At 48.5% G+C, this 17837-nt stretch overlaps 1 protein-coding gene across 1 annotated transcript in view; it reads right to left on the bottom strand.

Annotated features, from left to right (window-relative positions):
• Positions 1 to 17837, bottom strand: part of SETD1B (SET domain containing 1B, histone lysine methyltransferase) — a 993120-nt gene that overhangs the window by 360105 nt on the left and 615178 nt on the right. The window contains exon 11 of the mRNA XM_069619589.1: positions 12647 to 12734. Within this exon, the coding sequence (XP_069475690.1) occupies positions 12647 to 12734 (88 nt within the window). The remainder of the gene's footprint in view (positions 1 to 12646; positions 12735 to 17837) is intronic.

Here is a 17837-nt window from a genome sequence, read left to right as displayed (position 1 = left end):
TGCGGTTGCTGGATGGGGCTGCAGGTGTCTCTGGTAGTATTCTGTTCCAGTGGCTGACTTGCCTTCTGCTTCAAGAACCTAATCTTTTATTAGGATTTTACACTCATCCTCTGCAAACTCTCCCTGCAGTTTACAGAACGGGCCAGCTGCCCAGTGGGAACTGGTTCCTTTCAAGCACAAAAGAAGACAAAGGATAGCAAGGTTTTAGGATCCTCCCATGCTTCCTGTCCTCACAGACACACTGGAGCCTCGGCGGGCTACACAAAGGGTTCCCGCTAAAGACAAAACTCAAATCAGGACCTCCCCCGCCCCCATGAATTTAGAAGAAGGACCAAGAAAGAACCACCACTTAAGAAATGGTGAAAAAAGAAAGGAGACACCATGTTGTAACAAAGGTGGCCCTCCTCTGCATAGCTGCAGCTGTGAATACAGCATGCATGCAAAACTAGCACAAAACTCGGTAGAACATGTCCGCTGCCACCAGCCATACCTATAGGTTTGTTACTGTAACAGAAATATTACAGGAGCTGAGAGAAAGGGGATACTAGGTAACCCCTCAGCACTCCACATAGGGTGATGTGCGCTGATCTCTCAAGAGAAAGAGCTAATAAGGATAAAAAGTATACCTCTAACCTTGAGAACAGTAGTTCTTAAGGAAAATAAAAGAATATAAAAAGGAGAGCTGTGAGAAATCCTCACACCTACTGCCCTCAGATCTTCTCAGGTAGCCAGGGAAAGGCCATCGCTTTTGCGTACTGATCATGGGGGTGGAGATGCGAGGGAGGATCTCCCGGGTGGAGGGTCCTTGGAGACATTGTATCCCCCTTTTTCTTGTGAGAACCTTGTGAGAACCAAGCTCCCCCTCCTCCTCCCCTCCCCTCTCGCCCTTGCCTTTATAGGCTGTTCTAAATCATGTCCCCTCAATCATACCACTATAGCACTCACACGAGGAAGAAGCGACTAGGAGTAGTGCACACTAACATGTCATTTTACCACTCAAGTATGGAGACGAGGAAGAGGCCTGTAGACTGTTGTAAGGGCCAGGCATGTCCAGAGTAGTCCTCTAAACATGGTCAGGCAATTGGGCCTGAGGACTCACACCTGCAACCTGTTAAATGGATGAAGGTGCATACAAGGTGGGGCTGACAGTCAGACCTGAGACCAGCAGGAGAGAAGCCGAACTGAGCGTTTCTGGCCTGAAGGGATAGAAATCCTGTGGAGGAGGCTGCCGAGGAGGGTCCTGCCGGGAGGTCAGGAAGCCGGCAAGTACCCAGGACAGACGGTGGCGGTGGAATCTGGGCGGTGTTGCTGAACCCACTGTTTTAACAGCATCCTTTTGCCCAATGACCAGGCCGTCCGTAGAAGCAATTTGCCATTTGCGCTAAAGCCGGCATCCCCCCATATGTTCAACAAAATCAATTTCGGGCAATCCAATATCGTCTCCCCCACCATCCCTGACATTTTACCCCATCACTCTGTCCCAGAATGACTTCACCACAGGGCAACCCAATAGAAGGTGGAAAAAGGAATCTGTTGCCGCCTTACATTTTAAGCACACACAGTCAGTCACCCGACTCATACGATGCAGGAGAACTCTGTTTTAATATACTCTGTGCAACACCTTGTACTGTATCAAGCATAGCCTCATTGTGATGCTTGCCTCCCTCTGTGATCCCATGGCCACCACCCAGTCCTCCTCTTCTAGCAGGCCCAAGTCCCCAGTCTTGGGAGGATAGCTCAGGGGCAACATGCTCACCTTGACCGCCAAGACGACACAGAGCAATACAGGTTTGATCTCCGGGTTCTTGCTTAGAAACCTCTAGGTATTAAGCGCCTTATAAATAACCCATCATATCCCATGCTTCCCTAAGTTTCACTAGAGGTTTTGATGTAAAACTGTTTAGCATCTGGTATATCTGCGTGATCCCCCTTTCGGGGATCCTCTCTTCCATGAGGTTGGCTTCTATAGGTGAGCTATCGGGCACATCTTATGTATCTCGCCCTTCTCGGGACATTGCGTGCTGTAGGTGAATGTGCATGTACCGGTCTCCCTCTCCCAGCCCATATCGCTCCTGTAAGTGCTGGAAGGGTGTAAATTGGCCCTGCGCCACTATGTTCCCGATCTTCCTAATGCCTTTCTCCTGCCATCTCTGTTGCTGGCCCAGTTTTCAGACTTCTGGTAGGTCTGCGTTACCCCATATGGACACCTCCTTGGTCACAATATCATCCCATCGAATGGCTTTCAGGGCAGCCCTCTGGGAGTCCAACACACCGATACACATTCCGGAAAGCTTAAGTTCGGCCATACCCCTGTAAAATCACCTGCAAGGGGGGAGACCCTTCCCATCTCTGCCAGCTCCTGATCTATGTGAGGCTATCCCTCCCCGAAAAATAGCTGTTCGTTGATCACCAATAGCTGGGAGGTCCAGTATTAGTGTTGTGCATTTGAGAGCTCCCAATCGAGCTCCCAATCCCCCGTCCCACACGGATCTAGACAACGTTCTTAGTGCCACCCGCGGGACCTTGTCCCCCCATATAATCCCTCTCTGCAGTCGCTCTATGGTCCTGAAGACCCTGGGGGGGGGGATCCAATCCTGTGCATTTTGTAGAACATGTAAGATTCTAGGGAGTGATTAACTTAAACAGGTTAGCTCTGCCCGCCAGTGTCAGTGGGAGCGTCGCCCAATGTCTCATATCACTTCAAAGCCTCTCCAGCACTGGGTCCAAGTTATTCTTGATAAACTGTTCTTCCCCAGAACCCACCGTAATGCCCAAATATTTAAAGGACAATCTCTCTTTCACCAGGGATCAACCCTCTGCGATCGCTGCTTCACCCTCCTTGATTGGCATTGGAACAGACCTTTCCCAGTTAATTTTAAGCCACTAGCCTCCCCAAAATCCTGAACAATGTCCATGACCCTCTGCCCTGTCCTCTTGGGATCTTTAAGGTAGATCAAAACATTGTCTGCTTACAATGAGATGCGGTCTTCCCCCTCCTCCGGGTTTCGTAAAACTCTGCAGTTTTGTCTGCTCGAACCCGCATCACCAGGGGCTCTATAGAGAGCACGAACAACAATGGGGGAAACTGGCACCCATGCCAGAGGTCCACCCGTTCACCTTCGCCTCTGGATCTTTGTAAAGCAGTTTTACCCTGCTGATAAATCTAGGCCCAAACACAAAACCCTCTAGGACCACCCACAAAATATCACTGAATAAAATGCTGTCTCAGCATCTATCACCAAAACTGCATGCAAGCCTTGCAGGTTGGGGACAGCATCTAGCGCATTATGCAATCGTCTGATGTTCATTCTGGTTGCTCTGCCCGGCACAAAACCACATTGATCCAGATGAACTAGCCTACCCATTAATGGCAATATTTTAATGGCAAGCACTTTTGCAAGAATCTTTGCTCCCCCGTTAATCAGTGATTTGGGGCGGTATGACCTGCACTGGTCCGTGGGTCTCCCTTTTTATGTATCGCCACTACCAGAGCTTGGCCGAGGTCCGCCGGCAATACCCCATTCTCGAGACCCTCCAGGAACATTGCATTTCCCTCATCTCTTCTACCGGTTCTTGCCCAACCCCTCTCCAGAACTCCACCGGGAGTCTGTTCGGCTCCAGTGATTTGCCCGTTTGTAGCTGTACCACCGCTACTCGAAATTCTTCCACTGTCTGATCGAGTTCCAGGCCCTCGCGCTGCTCCTGGGTCAACCAGGGTATGTCCGTTTCTCTCATATACCATGACCACCTGGGCCCGTCGCCTCTTGATGGCTCCTCATATATATAACCTGATCGTACTTTTCGAATGCCTCAGTTATTGCCTCATTCCCACTCGCTATGCTCCCTCCCGACATTCGGATCTCCCTCACCCAGCTTGCCTCCTCATCCCTCCCGTCTACCACGCCAGCAGCCGGCCACACTTCTCTCCCGCGTCAAACACCATACCCTGTTTGTCCCAATGTGCCGTCTGGGCATCCTCCCTCACTAGAGTGGCATATGGACCCTTCGCTTTAGCCAACGCCCTCCTGCTCTCGGCTGTCTGTTCTCTAATGTGCCTGGTCTCTCCTTGTTCCACCTCCTGCTCAAGTTGGACCATTCTCCCCTTGCGTTCTTCCAGGTGCCATCTAAACAATTGCATCGCCTTCCCCCGCACAACCGCTTTATAAGCTTTCCAGAGTGTGGATTTCTTCTCTACTGTCCCTCTATTATTCTGAAAATACTCCTGGGATTCCTCCCTGATGGCTTTCGCTATCCTAAGATCTTTCAGGTACAATGTGTTGAATCTCCAGCCCCGTTCTGCACCCTGCCTCCCAAGAGTACCTGGACCAGCAGCAGGGAGTGATGAGATATTCCTCTCGGGAGGAATTTAGCAGAGACTGTCCTGCCTGCCACCGTGCTGGGCATAAACATGTATCCATTAGTAAGAGGGCGGAGTGCGCATTGGAGTAAAAGGAGAATCCCAGCCCCTCAGAGTGTAGCTCCCGCCAGATATCCCGTAGCCGGTTGCGTCTGTAAAGTATTTCAGTTTGGTTTGAGGGTAGATGCGTCTGCCTCTATATGGTGCTCTATCAATGATGGGCATCATCGGGTCATTAAAATCCCCACCACCAGTGTGATGCCCCCAAAGTTTTGCTAACATAGATTGTAACCACTCCAACGTCTCGATAGGGGGCGCATACACACTGACCAGTCATATCCCCTCCCCCCATATAGGCTGCTCACCAGTAACAGCTTCCGCCCTTGGTCCCTTTCCAATTGTTGAATTTCCAGAGGTTTTCATTACTTCACAAGCATCGCCACCCCCCTTGAACCTCTTGTGAAACCACTATGTTCCACTATTGAATATCACCCCTTACTCAGGAATTTGCACACCGTTCTATCAGGTAGGTCACTTGTAACATTACTATATTCGCTTGTTGAAGCACAAAATATTTCACCCCAGTCCTCGTTTAATCATGTCCAGTAAACCATTCATGTTCCAAGTCATACAGCTAATCCAGCCCTCCCTTCATCCTCCTCTGCCATGTTCAAACAAAAAAACCTGTTAGCAAGATCGCAAAGCGGCCGACCAGCCCCTTCCCCTCACCCCCGGATTCTCCATGGGAATGCACTGTTACTTTGATCTGGACCTGCATTAAACCATTAACTTCTCCATCCATCCCCCCCTCCCAATAGAGATCACTTTCGCCCCAAACCACTGAACCAGTCCTCCCCATCCTGCTCCCTGCGCTACCCCCAACATGAAGCATCTGTCGCCCCACAACTATTAACCAAACGGTTATCGTCCCAACCTACAGATGGGCGATCCGGGGATTTTTGCGGCAACATTCCGGCTTGTTCCTTGTCAACTGGTGCCCTCGTCTCGGGCCATCCCACTCAAGGTTTCAGTTCCATTGGGTAAGCCCCTGCGGCAGTGACCTCCATATCAGCCCTGCCACACCCCTAACGGGGCCCGCACTGCTACGTGGTCACTATTGTTCTGCTTGCCGAGGCCCTCTTTGTCTGCCCAGTCCCAAGCCTCCTTGGGGAATGAAAGAACTCGGGGGCTGTTGCTGTATCCCTACCAGCACTTGCCACCAGCTGGCTGCACTTTTTATGTTACTGTTATCCTATGTAGTGCATTGCCCCCCCCTCACACCTCCCCTGCAATTGTGCGATCCCAATGTCACCTGGCCTAGTAAGATCGTTGTCTCTTTTCCCTCTGCTCCCCCTCCCTTGCCTTGCCGCGCCTTGAAACACTTGTGTATAGGTGCATTATAAATGCCATATCATATAAAGAACCTAACACAATTGCATACTTAATTTCTGCGCTCCTTAAACTTATTTTGATCTCCTCAAAGGAATGCCTGCCTCTGTACTTCTCTTGTAAAATCCGGGTAGACTGTTACCTTGGCTCCATCCACCAGCACTGGCCCTTTACTTCTGGACGCCTGCAATATCGTGTCTCAGTAGTTCATCAGCTTTGCAATCACCGGCTGAGGGTGGGTCACCGGGATCGCCCTGCTCGGGACACTGTGGGCGCGATTGACAGAGAAAAGCTTTGAGAGCCCTGACTGGCCTATCCACCCCGACAACCATTTCTCCAAATAGACCTCCATGGAGAAGCCCTCAGTTTTCTCTGGGAGATCCAGTATCCTGATGCAATTGCACCGGGGGCGCCCCTTCGTGTTGTCCCCTCTATCTTCCATCATCTTGGTCCTTTGCTTTAGCTCCAGAATGTCCTTCTGTATGGGCTGAAGTGCGTCCTCAACTTCTGGAATTCTGTTTTGTGCTTCCCCCACTCTCCCTGATATTTTAAGCAAGTCATGTCTGAGAAAGCCCATCTTTTCTCCCATCGCATCTATCTACCTTGCACTCAAGCAAGGTCTTGAATTTCTTGTCTGCTAATAGGAGTTCGTTTAGCGAGGGTGATGCCCCAGGGACCTCTCCACTTCAGGCCAGTCCACCCTCTCCATCTCCCACAGGCTCCTTTGAAGGGTTTGGGGGGGCATGAAAGTGTCCATCTTTGCTTGAAAGGGTACTCTTTCAGTTTCTCCTTCACCGCTGTGGCGTTTGGTGACCGCAGCGATCGAGCTGTTTTGGGGATCGCAGCAGCGTCATCTGGTTGCTTTCAGGGGTGGGTGGCGCGTGGACTGCAGCAGCCGGTGGACGTATTGCCTGGGTTCGTGCGCCGTTCATGGGCGAGGAGGAGACTAGCAAACAGGTGAGCACATAAAGGCGGCCCAGCTCTGAAGGGGGCAGAGGACTGCAGTGCTTGGGTGACATTTCCCCTCACGCGCTTTCTGCAGCACTTGCACTCTCTGTGGGAAAGCATGCATTGAAGGCCGCAATTACACGAGACCCAAGCTCTTACGTGCCCCCATGTTTGAAAGTGGCTGCCTGGGCCCCATACCATTCTTTGCATTCTCACACGTGTCGTTCTACCACCATAATGTCTATAATATATGATGGACCTGGGTGAGCTTCTGTAGCCTGATGGGGGAAACCTTGAGTGGTCTTGCAGAGGGTTACACAGTAATAATTGATGTCCATGTGCATAGATCCCAACGTTTTTTTGTCACCAAGGCGGGTGAAAACACCCGATTTTCTTTTTGGCGGGTGAGAGGCCCATAGAAGTGAATGGGCATATGAGGGACTTGGCGGGTGATTCATCTTCTTTCAAGGCGGGTGACACCCGCCAAAAGCGGGTGAGTTGAGAGCTATGCATGTGCACGAGCTTGATACCCGCCTTCTTGACTGGTTGTTTTGTACTGCACGGGGTGTCACCTGTCCTTTCTATGTTGGCTGTTTGTGATCTGGCGCAGTGGCTGCACAAACACGTTACATGTTATTGTTAAATGGTATTGACTTCATTTCCATAGATTGAGTTGGGATTTATTTTCTTATTTTGAAAGTACGATAACGCTGTATGTTAAGCCTCCTTGCACCTACAATGTATTGGTACATCTGTTTATATCGACTGTCAAGTTTAGAACTTTTGTTTAGGTATGGAGTTGTGAACACCAGCCTGCGTGACGCTCAGATGGAGTTGTGAATGTTAGCATGCCCACACCTGGACGGGTCTCTGGACACTAGCCTGCGCCGCATCTGGGTGGGAGTGTGAATGTTGGCATGACCACACCTGGACGGGTCTCTGGACACTAGCCTGCGCCGCATCTGGGTGGGAGTGTGAATGTTGGCATGACCACACCTGGATGGAGTCCTAGGCGTTGGCCTGCGCCGCGTCTAGATGGGAATGTGAGGGCCAATAAGTGCCACACTCGGACAGAACTGTGAATGTTAGCATGGTAAAGGTCAGGTAACCCACTAGCCAATATAAGCTCAAACTCTGCATACTTATCTCACTCAAAAAACTCCTGGATGGAGTCCTAGGCGTTGGCCTTCGCCGCGTCTAGATGGGAATGTGAGGGCCAACAAGTGCCACACTCAGGCAGAACTGTGAATGTTAGCATGGTAAAGGTCAGGTAACCCACTAACCAATACAAGCTCAAACTCTGCATACTTATTTCACTCAAAAACACTCACACAACCATCTCTCGCACAACAAGCCGCACGCACTTCACAACACTGCAACAACACATAAGCCGGAACAGCACACGCGGACTGACTCAGATCCGATACCCGCACCAAAGCTCAGCACCCGGTGTATACGGAGTTGAAGCTGCCAACTGAACACCACTCCTCTCACTATCCTACTCCCTTCTTCACCTTACTAACCCATCCCACCTTTATCGTTTACAGATCCGCCTGAGCGCCTGGGGACCAATTCCGTTGGTGACGGTGCGCGGTACAAATACCTTTAACATAACCCAACCCTGTTTCTTCAATTGTCTGCTGCACACTCTAGGGACTACCATGCACCCCCCTGCCCCTACCCAGCTGGCCCCTGGCAGCCAAGCACGCCCCCTTTTGTACCTGGGTCTTGCTTTTAGGCCTGCAATCTCCTTCCAGGTACTGCTGTGGCCCTCTTCCGGCTCTTCTACTTCCAGCGCTCCCTCTGGGAGGGGGCCACCTGTTTCTGCCTGTTGTGGCCCCCCTGGGCCTGAGACCCACTTGCCGCTCTACGTGTGTCCCTGTATGGAGCCCGTTGTCACCCATTGTGCTGGGTCCGGACTGGGTCCCAGGCTATTAGGTGGCTCTGGGGCTGACGCTGCCCCCTGCTGACTAATCAAATGCTGCAGACTGGCCTTCACTTCACCGATTGTCTCCTCTTCCTTGCCTCCCGGAGACCTGTTAATACCAGGCTCTGCTCAGTGTCTCCACAGTCTGTGTTGCAGGCCAGATCCGGACCACTCCTCCAGAATTCGAAGCTTCAATGATTTAAAACTGAGACAGGTGGTTGGGAGCCGCACTGGCCGCTTCTCTCCTGGGCCACCTGTGTGCGGATGCTCGCTCCCACACCCCCGCTCCGTGAATGCAGTAATGGGTGGCTGGCAAGACGTTGTGCGGGTACCGCTTACCGTGCCATTGCGGTCCCGCCACAGCAATCCCAGTCCTCCTCTTCTCTTGACGCTGGGGAGCCAGCAACTCTCACGGCTACTCTGATTGCCCCCAGAGGAGCGCGACCCCTTCAGCCACTTGGCTCTCTACCAACCTACACACACGGCTGGCACACACCCGCAGCTCGGTAGTGTGCGTTACTCGGCTTCCGGGCAATTGCTGCTTGTGGGTTCTCCTTGCCTGCTTCCTCACCCTGATGGACCTAGGGAACAGCCTTTTGTCGCTGTTGGGCCACCACAGGCCCCTTGCTTCACGGTGTTAGGGAGAATTCTCATAAATGTGCCAATTCCTCTCTTCCTTAGAGACCCCCAGCTCTTTTGCTAAACTTTGGGACTTTTTACTTTTTAATTCTGTTTGTTTTCTGTGTTTATTTCTTTTGGTTATGGAGTTTTAGACAACTCCATAGGCATCATCTTTTCATGTGTGTCCCACAGCACCCTCAGTGCAGTGACACAGGGGAAGCCTTTTAGGCTGTCCCAGAGAAAGTAAAGTGAAATTGACTTTACTAGTCTTCAAATTCCTATACCCAGCACACCCTATCTTACAATAGAGTGCTGGAGGGGTTACTTAGTATCCCCTATGTCTAGAAACTCATGTAGCAGTCAAACGCTACCCTTTCCACTCAAAAAGGCTGGTGGCAGTGGTTTTACACCGAACTACCATGATTTTTCCAGACCGCGAACACCGGTAGCGTTAAATCGCGGGAGCCAGGTTTTTCAAGATGGCGTCTGAGCCCCCTTTGTTTAAACAATTCCCAGTCTTATTTTTTCGCCATTTCTTTTTGGAAAGGTCCTTCTAGAGTTTGTCTGTGTGTGCCAAACCAGGTTTTGTCCCTTTGTTCCTATGCCTTTGGTGGGCTTCAGGACTGAAGACTGCCTCTGGCGCCTGAGTGTCTAGGGTGGGCAGGAAGTGAGGGAGGTGCCCGAAACTCCCTGTGCTCAGTCTCCTAGGAGACCCAAATGGACTCTGGCGTGATTGGCTGGATAACTGTCTGCCAAGGACAGCCACCCTGCTGGGTGAGTGGCAGCTAGGCAGGAATGAATGGGAGGAAACTGGATAAAAGGCGAGTCTCTTGGCTTGGAAGGCAGAGTCGACCACTGGAACATAAGAACCAAAGACGAGCTGGAAGAGGACGGCTGCTGCAACTCCTGGACCGTTGGTTTTCCCAGTGAAGCCCTGCTGCAGGTCCGAATCGCCAAGTTCATCTCAACGGAGAAGCCCTTCAAGGACGACTTCTCCCTTTGAGTTGGTGGGACAAATCAACTCGACCCATAAGCCACCTGGTTACCATTCTCGGAGCTGGTTGTATTTTCCTCAGCGTGCTGCAGGAAACCGAATAACCAGGGTGAGGGACCCCAGTTTGTGTGCTTGTCTACAGCTACCGGAATTGAAGATTTGCCTTTGCTAGCTTTTTGACCAGTCCCAGTGCAGGAATCCCCCGACGTCCTCCCTCTTGTCCCCACGACTGAGGCTCAGGAACAACGAGATCTGCAGGAAGTGCCAGGAACAGACGTCTTCAACTGCATCTTTTTCTTCATTGTAAGGTACTGTGAAACCCGACCGAGAGAACTTACCTCTCACTGCCAAAGTGCTTGAAACTTTGGCAACTTGCAGGCCTGGTCAGCTTGTGACCCAACATATGAATCTTATTTTTACGAACTACTTCTGAGAACTTTGGCAAATACTTTTCCGTTTAACTAACAGAACTGCCTGTCCTATACAAGACATTAGCCCATTGACTTTGACCCAACCTATTGCATTGAATGGACTCCTCTGGCAAACTCAAAACTATTTTCACTGTCTAAGAGTTACTGGAATATTCGTTTTATTAACCTATGCCTTTTTAATCCTACTTCAACGTAGTTTAATGCCTCAGAAACTGATAGTATGAAGTGCTGAAGTATATTTTTGTGTGATCTCGATGGCCTCCTTCTAGTGAATGTTTTATAACTGACTGTGAAATAAATAAATAAGTGTTTAACAAGAAATCTTGAGTATAAGTTTATTTGAATACTTGTGATTGTAGACCTCTGTGTAACATCATTACAGCTCACATTCCCCTCTTGAGATAAACCAGGCTGCTCAGCAATGCTATCAAAACTGTGTAGTAAAGACTTATACCAAAGGTTGGTTTTGCTTACACCTGTAGTCCTAGTTGTGTGTAGTGGTCCCAAAGGTTACTGTATACAAACTTTGACTAACACATCACTGGAGCAGAGCTAGACCATAACCTGCGACGCCACGCCTCAGCGCACCCCTGGTACTAGGTACTCTTAAGCCAAGGGTGTATAGGGTGCTCCCAGTAAAACAGCGCATGCACAACTTGCACTCTGAATACGCCTGCATTAATGGCATACAACACGGACTAGAGCCACACAAATCAACTGAAAGTGAGAAGTGGGCAGAACTCACTCCTGTGTAAACTCATTAATTCCATCATCTAGGACCAGAAGGAATGGTGGCCAAAGCCAGAAGGCTGGGCACAGATATCACTGCCCATGAACTGGCTTAGCTTCATAAATTAGGGGCTTTTGCTGTGGAAAAATGCTCCTGTGTCATAGGAGTATGTCTAGCAGGGGGGTATTTAGGGAGCGAAGGTTGGAAGTAGCGGGGTCCCAGGCCCCAGAAAGCTTTGTGAATGATGCAGAGGGTCTTGAACTTCATCTCCGCAACAACCGGGAGCCAGTAGAGAGACTTTAGGGCTAGAGAGATGCCGTCCCTGGGCTTGAGATTTTTTCACCTCAGAAAAATTCTAACCACACGAATAAAGATGACCTTAACAAAAGTAACTTTCTGAGGACGTCCATTTACTGAATGAGATATTCCTCTACATTTCAGAAATAAAATCACTGGACTGGAAATGGAAAAGAGTTTTGATGTGGAAGGACAAAAAATTAGCACCTACATACAAGCCTGTATTCTGCAAGATGTTCAAAGACTAACAAAAGATTGATGAGTGCAAGCACCTAGACTTAGTTACCAAAAGTCTTTATAGTGGCAGGATATTTTAAAAGTTAGTAAGTGTAATCCAACAGACTGATGAGCACACCAGCAATTACTACAGATATCTTTTTGGGAAGATTTGAGAAACTTTCTTGAGATTCAAAAAAAGCATGCCTGAAAAAAAAAACATTGAATTCAAAAAATATTTAAGTGCGTTATAATGAAAAGAAAAATTATAATTTTCGTGCACTAACTTTGAATGTGAAGTAGACAAACTATGTTAATAAATGCCCTATTACAATTAAAACAAGCTTTTATAATTAAGACTAGAACTGCATTGTGAAAACAGATCAATATTCAATGAAAACCAAGAGCAATATTCCTTTTCCCCTCTAATCAGCAGTGATCAAAAGACTTTCTTTATTAGACAAAGTAACTCTAGCTGTCCAAAAAGTGGGAGCCTTCGAAAGCACAGTTCCATCCTCCTGGAGGATGCTAGAGTTCAAGGCTGATGGGACCGGTTGAGCCGTCACATTGCAATCTACACAATGTACACATAGATCGTTTGGAGAATGCCCAATTATGGCTACTTGGTGGTAGACAACAAAGGCAAATGATAATTGTGTAAATAAAATGAAAAGAAATGCGGACCACCAGATCTCAGATACATTGTGCTAAATTAAAAAGGGGATGGAAGGAATACCTTGTTCTGAGTCGCGCTCCTCTTTGTCACTGGGACCCACGTCTACATCTTCGTCATCATCGAATTCATCATCAGCATCCCCTTCCTCCTGAAGATAGGCACACAGTGATCAAGTCACAAAATAGATACATTTTTGTAGTACTAACCTGTTGGTTAGAAAATGAAATGGACAATCCTGGGGGCAGTCAAAGCACAGAACAATGAATTTTCCCTTCAAAATCTACAATCACAGAGGCAAATATGCATATAAACAAGGGCACACAACCCAAACAATTACCTACACGCTTATTCAGGAACCTTTAGTTTGTGACTGTACCCCCTCACAACTTCTTGGGAAAGGCCTGCTCCGGTAATATAGCAAGACAGAAAACTGCACTAAAGATGCTTAATTAAGGCAGCAATTGAATTTGGAATCAATCCTTGTGCCTACACTCTAGATGAAAGTCTCTCTGCCCGAACTACTAGCGTCTCGGTTTTTATGGCATGAATACTCAAAAAATAGAACTGGAATATGCTAAACGAGACAGTAGGTTGGGAGTTTGGACGGAGGATAACCAAGAATAAAGAATTTCTCAATCACTATGAAGATAGTTTGTGTTACATTTACATTAATGAAGCTTCCCCTCTCATTCCCAACTTGTTAGGAATATTTTACACAGCAAAATCTTGAAGGACAGGAGGTACAGCGTATGTCAGGTTTCAGGCAGACTGGTTGCACAGCACCTCCTGTTTGAAAAAAGCATCTCGGCAGTAGGAAATGTCCAGGGTAGGAACAAATTACCTGTTCTCTAGCATGGGTATCTTAAATAGATTGATATGTTCATGAATATTCCCGGTCGTCAGGATGGGAATCCTCCATAATATTAAAGCTAAAACTGCTTGTTGCTTATACAGACTATTGCTATCACTTTGGGTCATAGTTCCCAAGACAATGGCAGTCGTCCTCCTCAGCTCCATCCCCAGTAGCCGTCTTCAGATTTTAGAGGCGCACGTGAAGTGGCAGTAGGAACCAAGAGGTGCAGGAGGCAGGGTCACATGTGAATCCAGGTATGATACCCATGCTGAAGAACAGTACTAACTTGTTCCTTCTCCAGCATGAGATCTAACATGGATTCAAATGCTCATTTTATTTATTTATTGGGTATTTATAATGCGCCTATACAGCAAATGGTGTTTCAAGTAGCAACAAAAAACCAAAAGGGGCTGTGGTGGTACGGATGAAGAATAACAAAAAAACAGTCCTACTAGGGCTTCTGTCATTTGAATCCTGCAAGTGCAATAACAAGAAGTGCCGGTCACAGTAGAATGGGTTAATGCTAAAATGGGAAGGGAAGAGTGGAGAGCACACAAGTGCAGGGGGGAGGAGGCGGAGAGAAGTGGGGGAAGAGGGCCCCTGGGCTAAGCAACCGCTAGAGGGGGCTAGGAGGACAAGTGCCAGGGGGAGGGAGCTGTCTTGGGAAAGTGCAGGTTGGGGGGAGGCAGGCAGGGGAGAACAAAGTGCTGGGGGTACACTGGGAGAGAAGGGCCTGGTGCCCTGTATGACTCAGAAGGAACCAGGCAGCCAGTCAAAATGCGCCAGAGGGGGACATTAGCAGGGAAGAGGGAAGCAAGAAGTGAAAAGGATGGTCTTGACAAGCTTCTGGAACTTAAGAAGATCTTGCTCATGCCTGAGAAGAGAAGGAGGCTCCTGCGGAATAGAGATCTACACCCTACTCTCTGCTTGGAAAAGCGCCTGCTCTGCAGACAGTTGGAGCTAGAGGACCGAAAGGCTCTAGCAGGGAGGTATTGAGGGAGCGAGAGTTGGAAGTAGCGGGGTCCCAGGCCCCAGAAAGCTTTGTGAATGATGCAGAGGGTCTTGAACTTGAGCCCCGCAACAACCGGGAGCCAGTAAAGAGATTTAAGGGCTGGAGAGATGCGGTCCCTGGGCTTGAGGCCAAGGATATGTCTTGCAGTGCTGGATTAGTTGAAAGGGGTGAAGAGAGGATTTAGGCAGATTCAGGAAGAGGATGTTGCAGCAGTCCAGCCTAGAGCGCACTAGAGCTCTGGAGAGAATGAGTTTCTGGGGGAAGGTGAGGAAAGGAAGAATGCCTTTGAGGAGATGCAGCTGAAAGTAGGCCTTCTTGGAAAGGTCTGCGATGTGGGGAAAAGAGTGGAGTTGAAAATGACACCAAGGTTTTTTGCCTCACAAGAGGGTGGGGGTTCCCACGAAGGGCAGCCAGAGAGTAGTAGGGAAGGAGGGAGCAGGGGTCCCAATGAGAAAAATCTGAGTCTTACTCGCATTAAGGCAGAAATCGTTAGTAGCACACCATGCTTGAATAGCAGTCAGACAGTCAAGAAAGATAGAGGAATAAGAGCAGGGAGTGGAGGGAAGCTTGTAGGAAAGCTGCATGTTGTCTGCAGAACACTGCAAGTGAGGAGAAAAGGTGGAGATCAAATGGGCTAGAGGGGGCAAGGATAGAGCCCTGAGTGCCACAGCAGGTGGAGAGTCATATGGGGGAGAGAAAAGGGCAGAGTTGAACCTGAGGTGGTCAGTCAGAGGGGAAGGAGTCCAACGCCAGGTCTGTGTCGTCAAGGATATTGTTAGGGAGATTTATCATGTGTATGCTTCATCCCCTCTCCTAGTGAGACCCCCAGCACTTTTTGCTGGACTTCCGGACCTTTTTCTGAAATCCTGAATGAGTGGAGATTTTTTACACTAATTCATTCTTATGGGCTCTGTCTTTTGGTACTCTATTCTTTTTATTTTACCTGTTCAATGGAGTCTATTTTCCTCCATAATTTGTAACTTTTAAAAAAAACTTTATTTAACTTGCACAGAGACATTGCATTGTAAAACCATACTTTTCGTAGAGTACATAGCACAGAGCATTAATACGGTAGCATTATTTTAGAGCAGTATGCTTGATATGCCATTTACAATACCCCTTCTTCTCCTTCTTCCTCCACACTTCTATTCATCAGGTATTGTTGAAAGCCACCCCATATATCCCTCGGACGGGTTGCCGGTGGCATCAAGCTAGTATACAATTCCTCCTTATCATTTGCCCAGATCATATCTGCAAGCCAGTCATCAATGGTGGGGCCCACTTTGCTCTTCCACTTCATCAACATAGCTCTTCTGGCCAACAACAGACCAATATTTACCAATTTACGTCTGATCGGATTCAATTTATGCACGTATCCTAATATACACGATGTATGGTCCCATGTTACAGGCTGGTGCACCACCTCCTCTAGTGCTCGACATACCTTGTCCCAATACTCCGACAATGCCCTACATGCCCACAACATATGCAATATGTCAGCATCTTCCTCCATGCATCCCGAATCGGGATAGATCTTCTCTAAGCAGGCTGTGGTATAATGTACTCTATTCAGGATCTTATAGTGTATCAACCTGTAACTGGAGTTGAATGATATCTGCCTAGTCAGCCTACATATTTGTAATCATTGTGTTTCGGTAAAGGTGATACCCAGGTCGTTTTCCCAGTCCCCTTTGACATCCGGTGTCGCCACCCCCTGGATATTTGTGCTAGTTTGTACAATGCTGAGGCAGACTTCTTCATTACCCCTGAGGACAGTATATAATCAAAACTTTGGTAAGAGGATGGTTCCCGTGGAAATTCGAGCCACTTCAACACCATGACTGACCGAAGGTGACAATATTGAAGCTTCTGGAGGGAGGTGTCGCCAACGTGCTCTTTAATCATAGCCCAAGTTACAAATACTCCTTTGTGGAACAAATCGCCCATATTCAGTATGCCCACTTTACACCAGTGTGCCGCCAGCAGTGTGTCCATTGCGGGGCTCTGCAATGGCGCTTCCCACATCGGCATGCCTTGGCTATACAGTACAGTACATGCTTCCAGGTTGACCGATACAGGATCTAGCTGGTTAACATTCCCATGTGTCCCTACGGCCAGCTTGTGCAGCAGAGTTGCTTTTGTCTTCCCCTGTGTTTCCAGTTCTACATGGGATACTCTAGGCCCTCTCTACCCAGTATGCTGCATAATATGCCTGAGCGGCTAGGTAGTAGAGCTTGAAGTCTGGGACTGCCAAACCTCCTTGCTCAAACGGCAACGTGAGGCGCTTCCAGCTGACCCTCATCTGCCCCTTCCATACCAACGATGAATACGTTTCGGTAATTTTAGTAAAAAAAGGCCCAGTGGTCCACAAAAAGGCTCTGCCCGGCCATACCGGCACATTACTAAAAAGAAAACAGTTTGGACAGAACAATAATTTTCATTAGCGCCACCCGTCCCATCAAAAAAATGGGGAGCTGGTTCCACTGCTCCAACTTGGCGTACATTGCATGGACCACTGGGCCATAATTGAGGGACTGAACAAGGGTAGCTGACCTGCCAATCTCGACCTGAGGTATGTTTTTAGGTTCAGGTGTACTATCCGTTAGTGGGAAAACCTCCGACATGTTGCTTCATTGTCCAACTTCATCTTGAATCCTGGCTTGCAACATTATGTGTTACTACTGACTTCTGAAATTGTATTCGCTCTCCCCTCTTCTTTCTCCACTCTTTTTGGCTGCTTACTCTCTGTTCTCTCCTCCTCCCCTTACTTTCTTCTATGCACTTACTATCAGAATTGTCCCTCGACCTAGTATGATAGCAACCTCGTCTGTCTCCTCCTCTCCCCTTAGGTTTTACACCCACCCCCAGCACGATCTGAAATGTCGTCAGGCCTAGTACAATAGTCGCTTGTTTTGTTCCTCCCATCCCTTTCTGCACTTCTCTCCCTCTCCTTTAATTCTTCTCTGGCTCTACCAGAAATTTAGTCAGGCCTAGTACAGTAGTCGCCTGTCTGTTTCCATTTCCTTCCCACTCTGCACCATCTGAAATGTTGTCAGGCCGATTCCCATAGTTAATTTCACATCCTTACTGTTCATGGCCTGTAAGAATGTCCTTGTATTTTCCCTTGTTCCCTCCCTTGCCTTGAAGCGCTTTGAAACACTTTGTGTATAGACGCTATATAAATAAACTATCGTATCATATCATATTCAGGGGTAGCCCAGAAAACTTCCCGAACGCATGCACTGCAGCCATTATCCTCTGTAAATATTTCCCAGGATCTCTTACATACATCATAATGTCGTCGGCCTACAGCGTAATGAGCTCTATCCGTGCAGCGATGGTAATGCCGGCACAGGAATGTCGAGACCTCATAAGATCTGCCAGGG

The sequence above is a fragment of the Ambystoma mexicanum genome, chromosome 10, assembly GCF_040938575.1.
Source record: "Ambystoma mexicanum isolate Mex_15411 chromosome 10, UKY_AmexF1_1, whole genome shotgun sequence".
In the NCBI taxonomy this organism is placed as follows: Eukaryota; Metazoa; Chordata; class Amphibia; order Caudata; family Ambystomatidae; genus Ambystoma; species Ambystoma mexicanum.
Note: the sequence above shows the minus strand (reverse complement) of the source record. Positions and strands in the feature narration are given on the sequence as shown.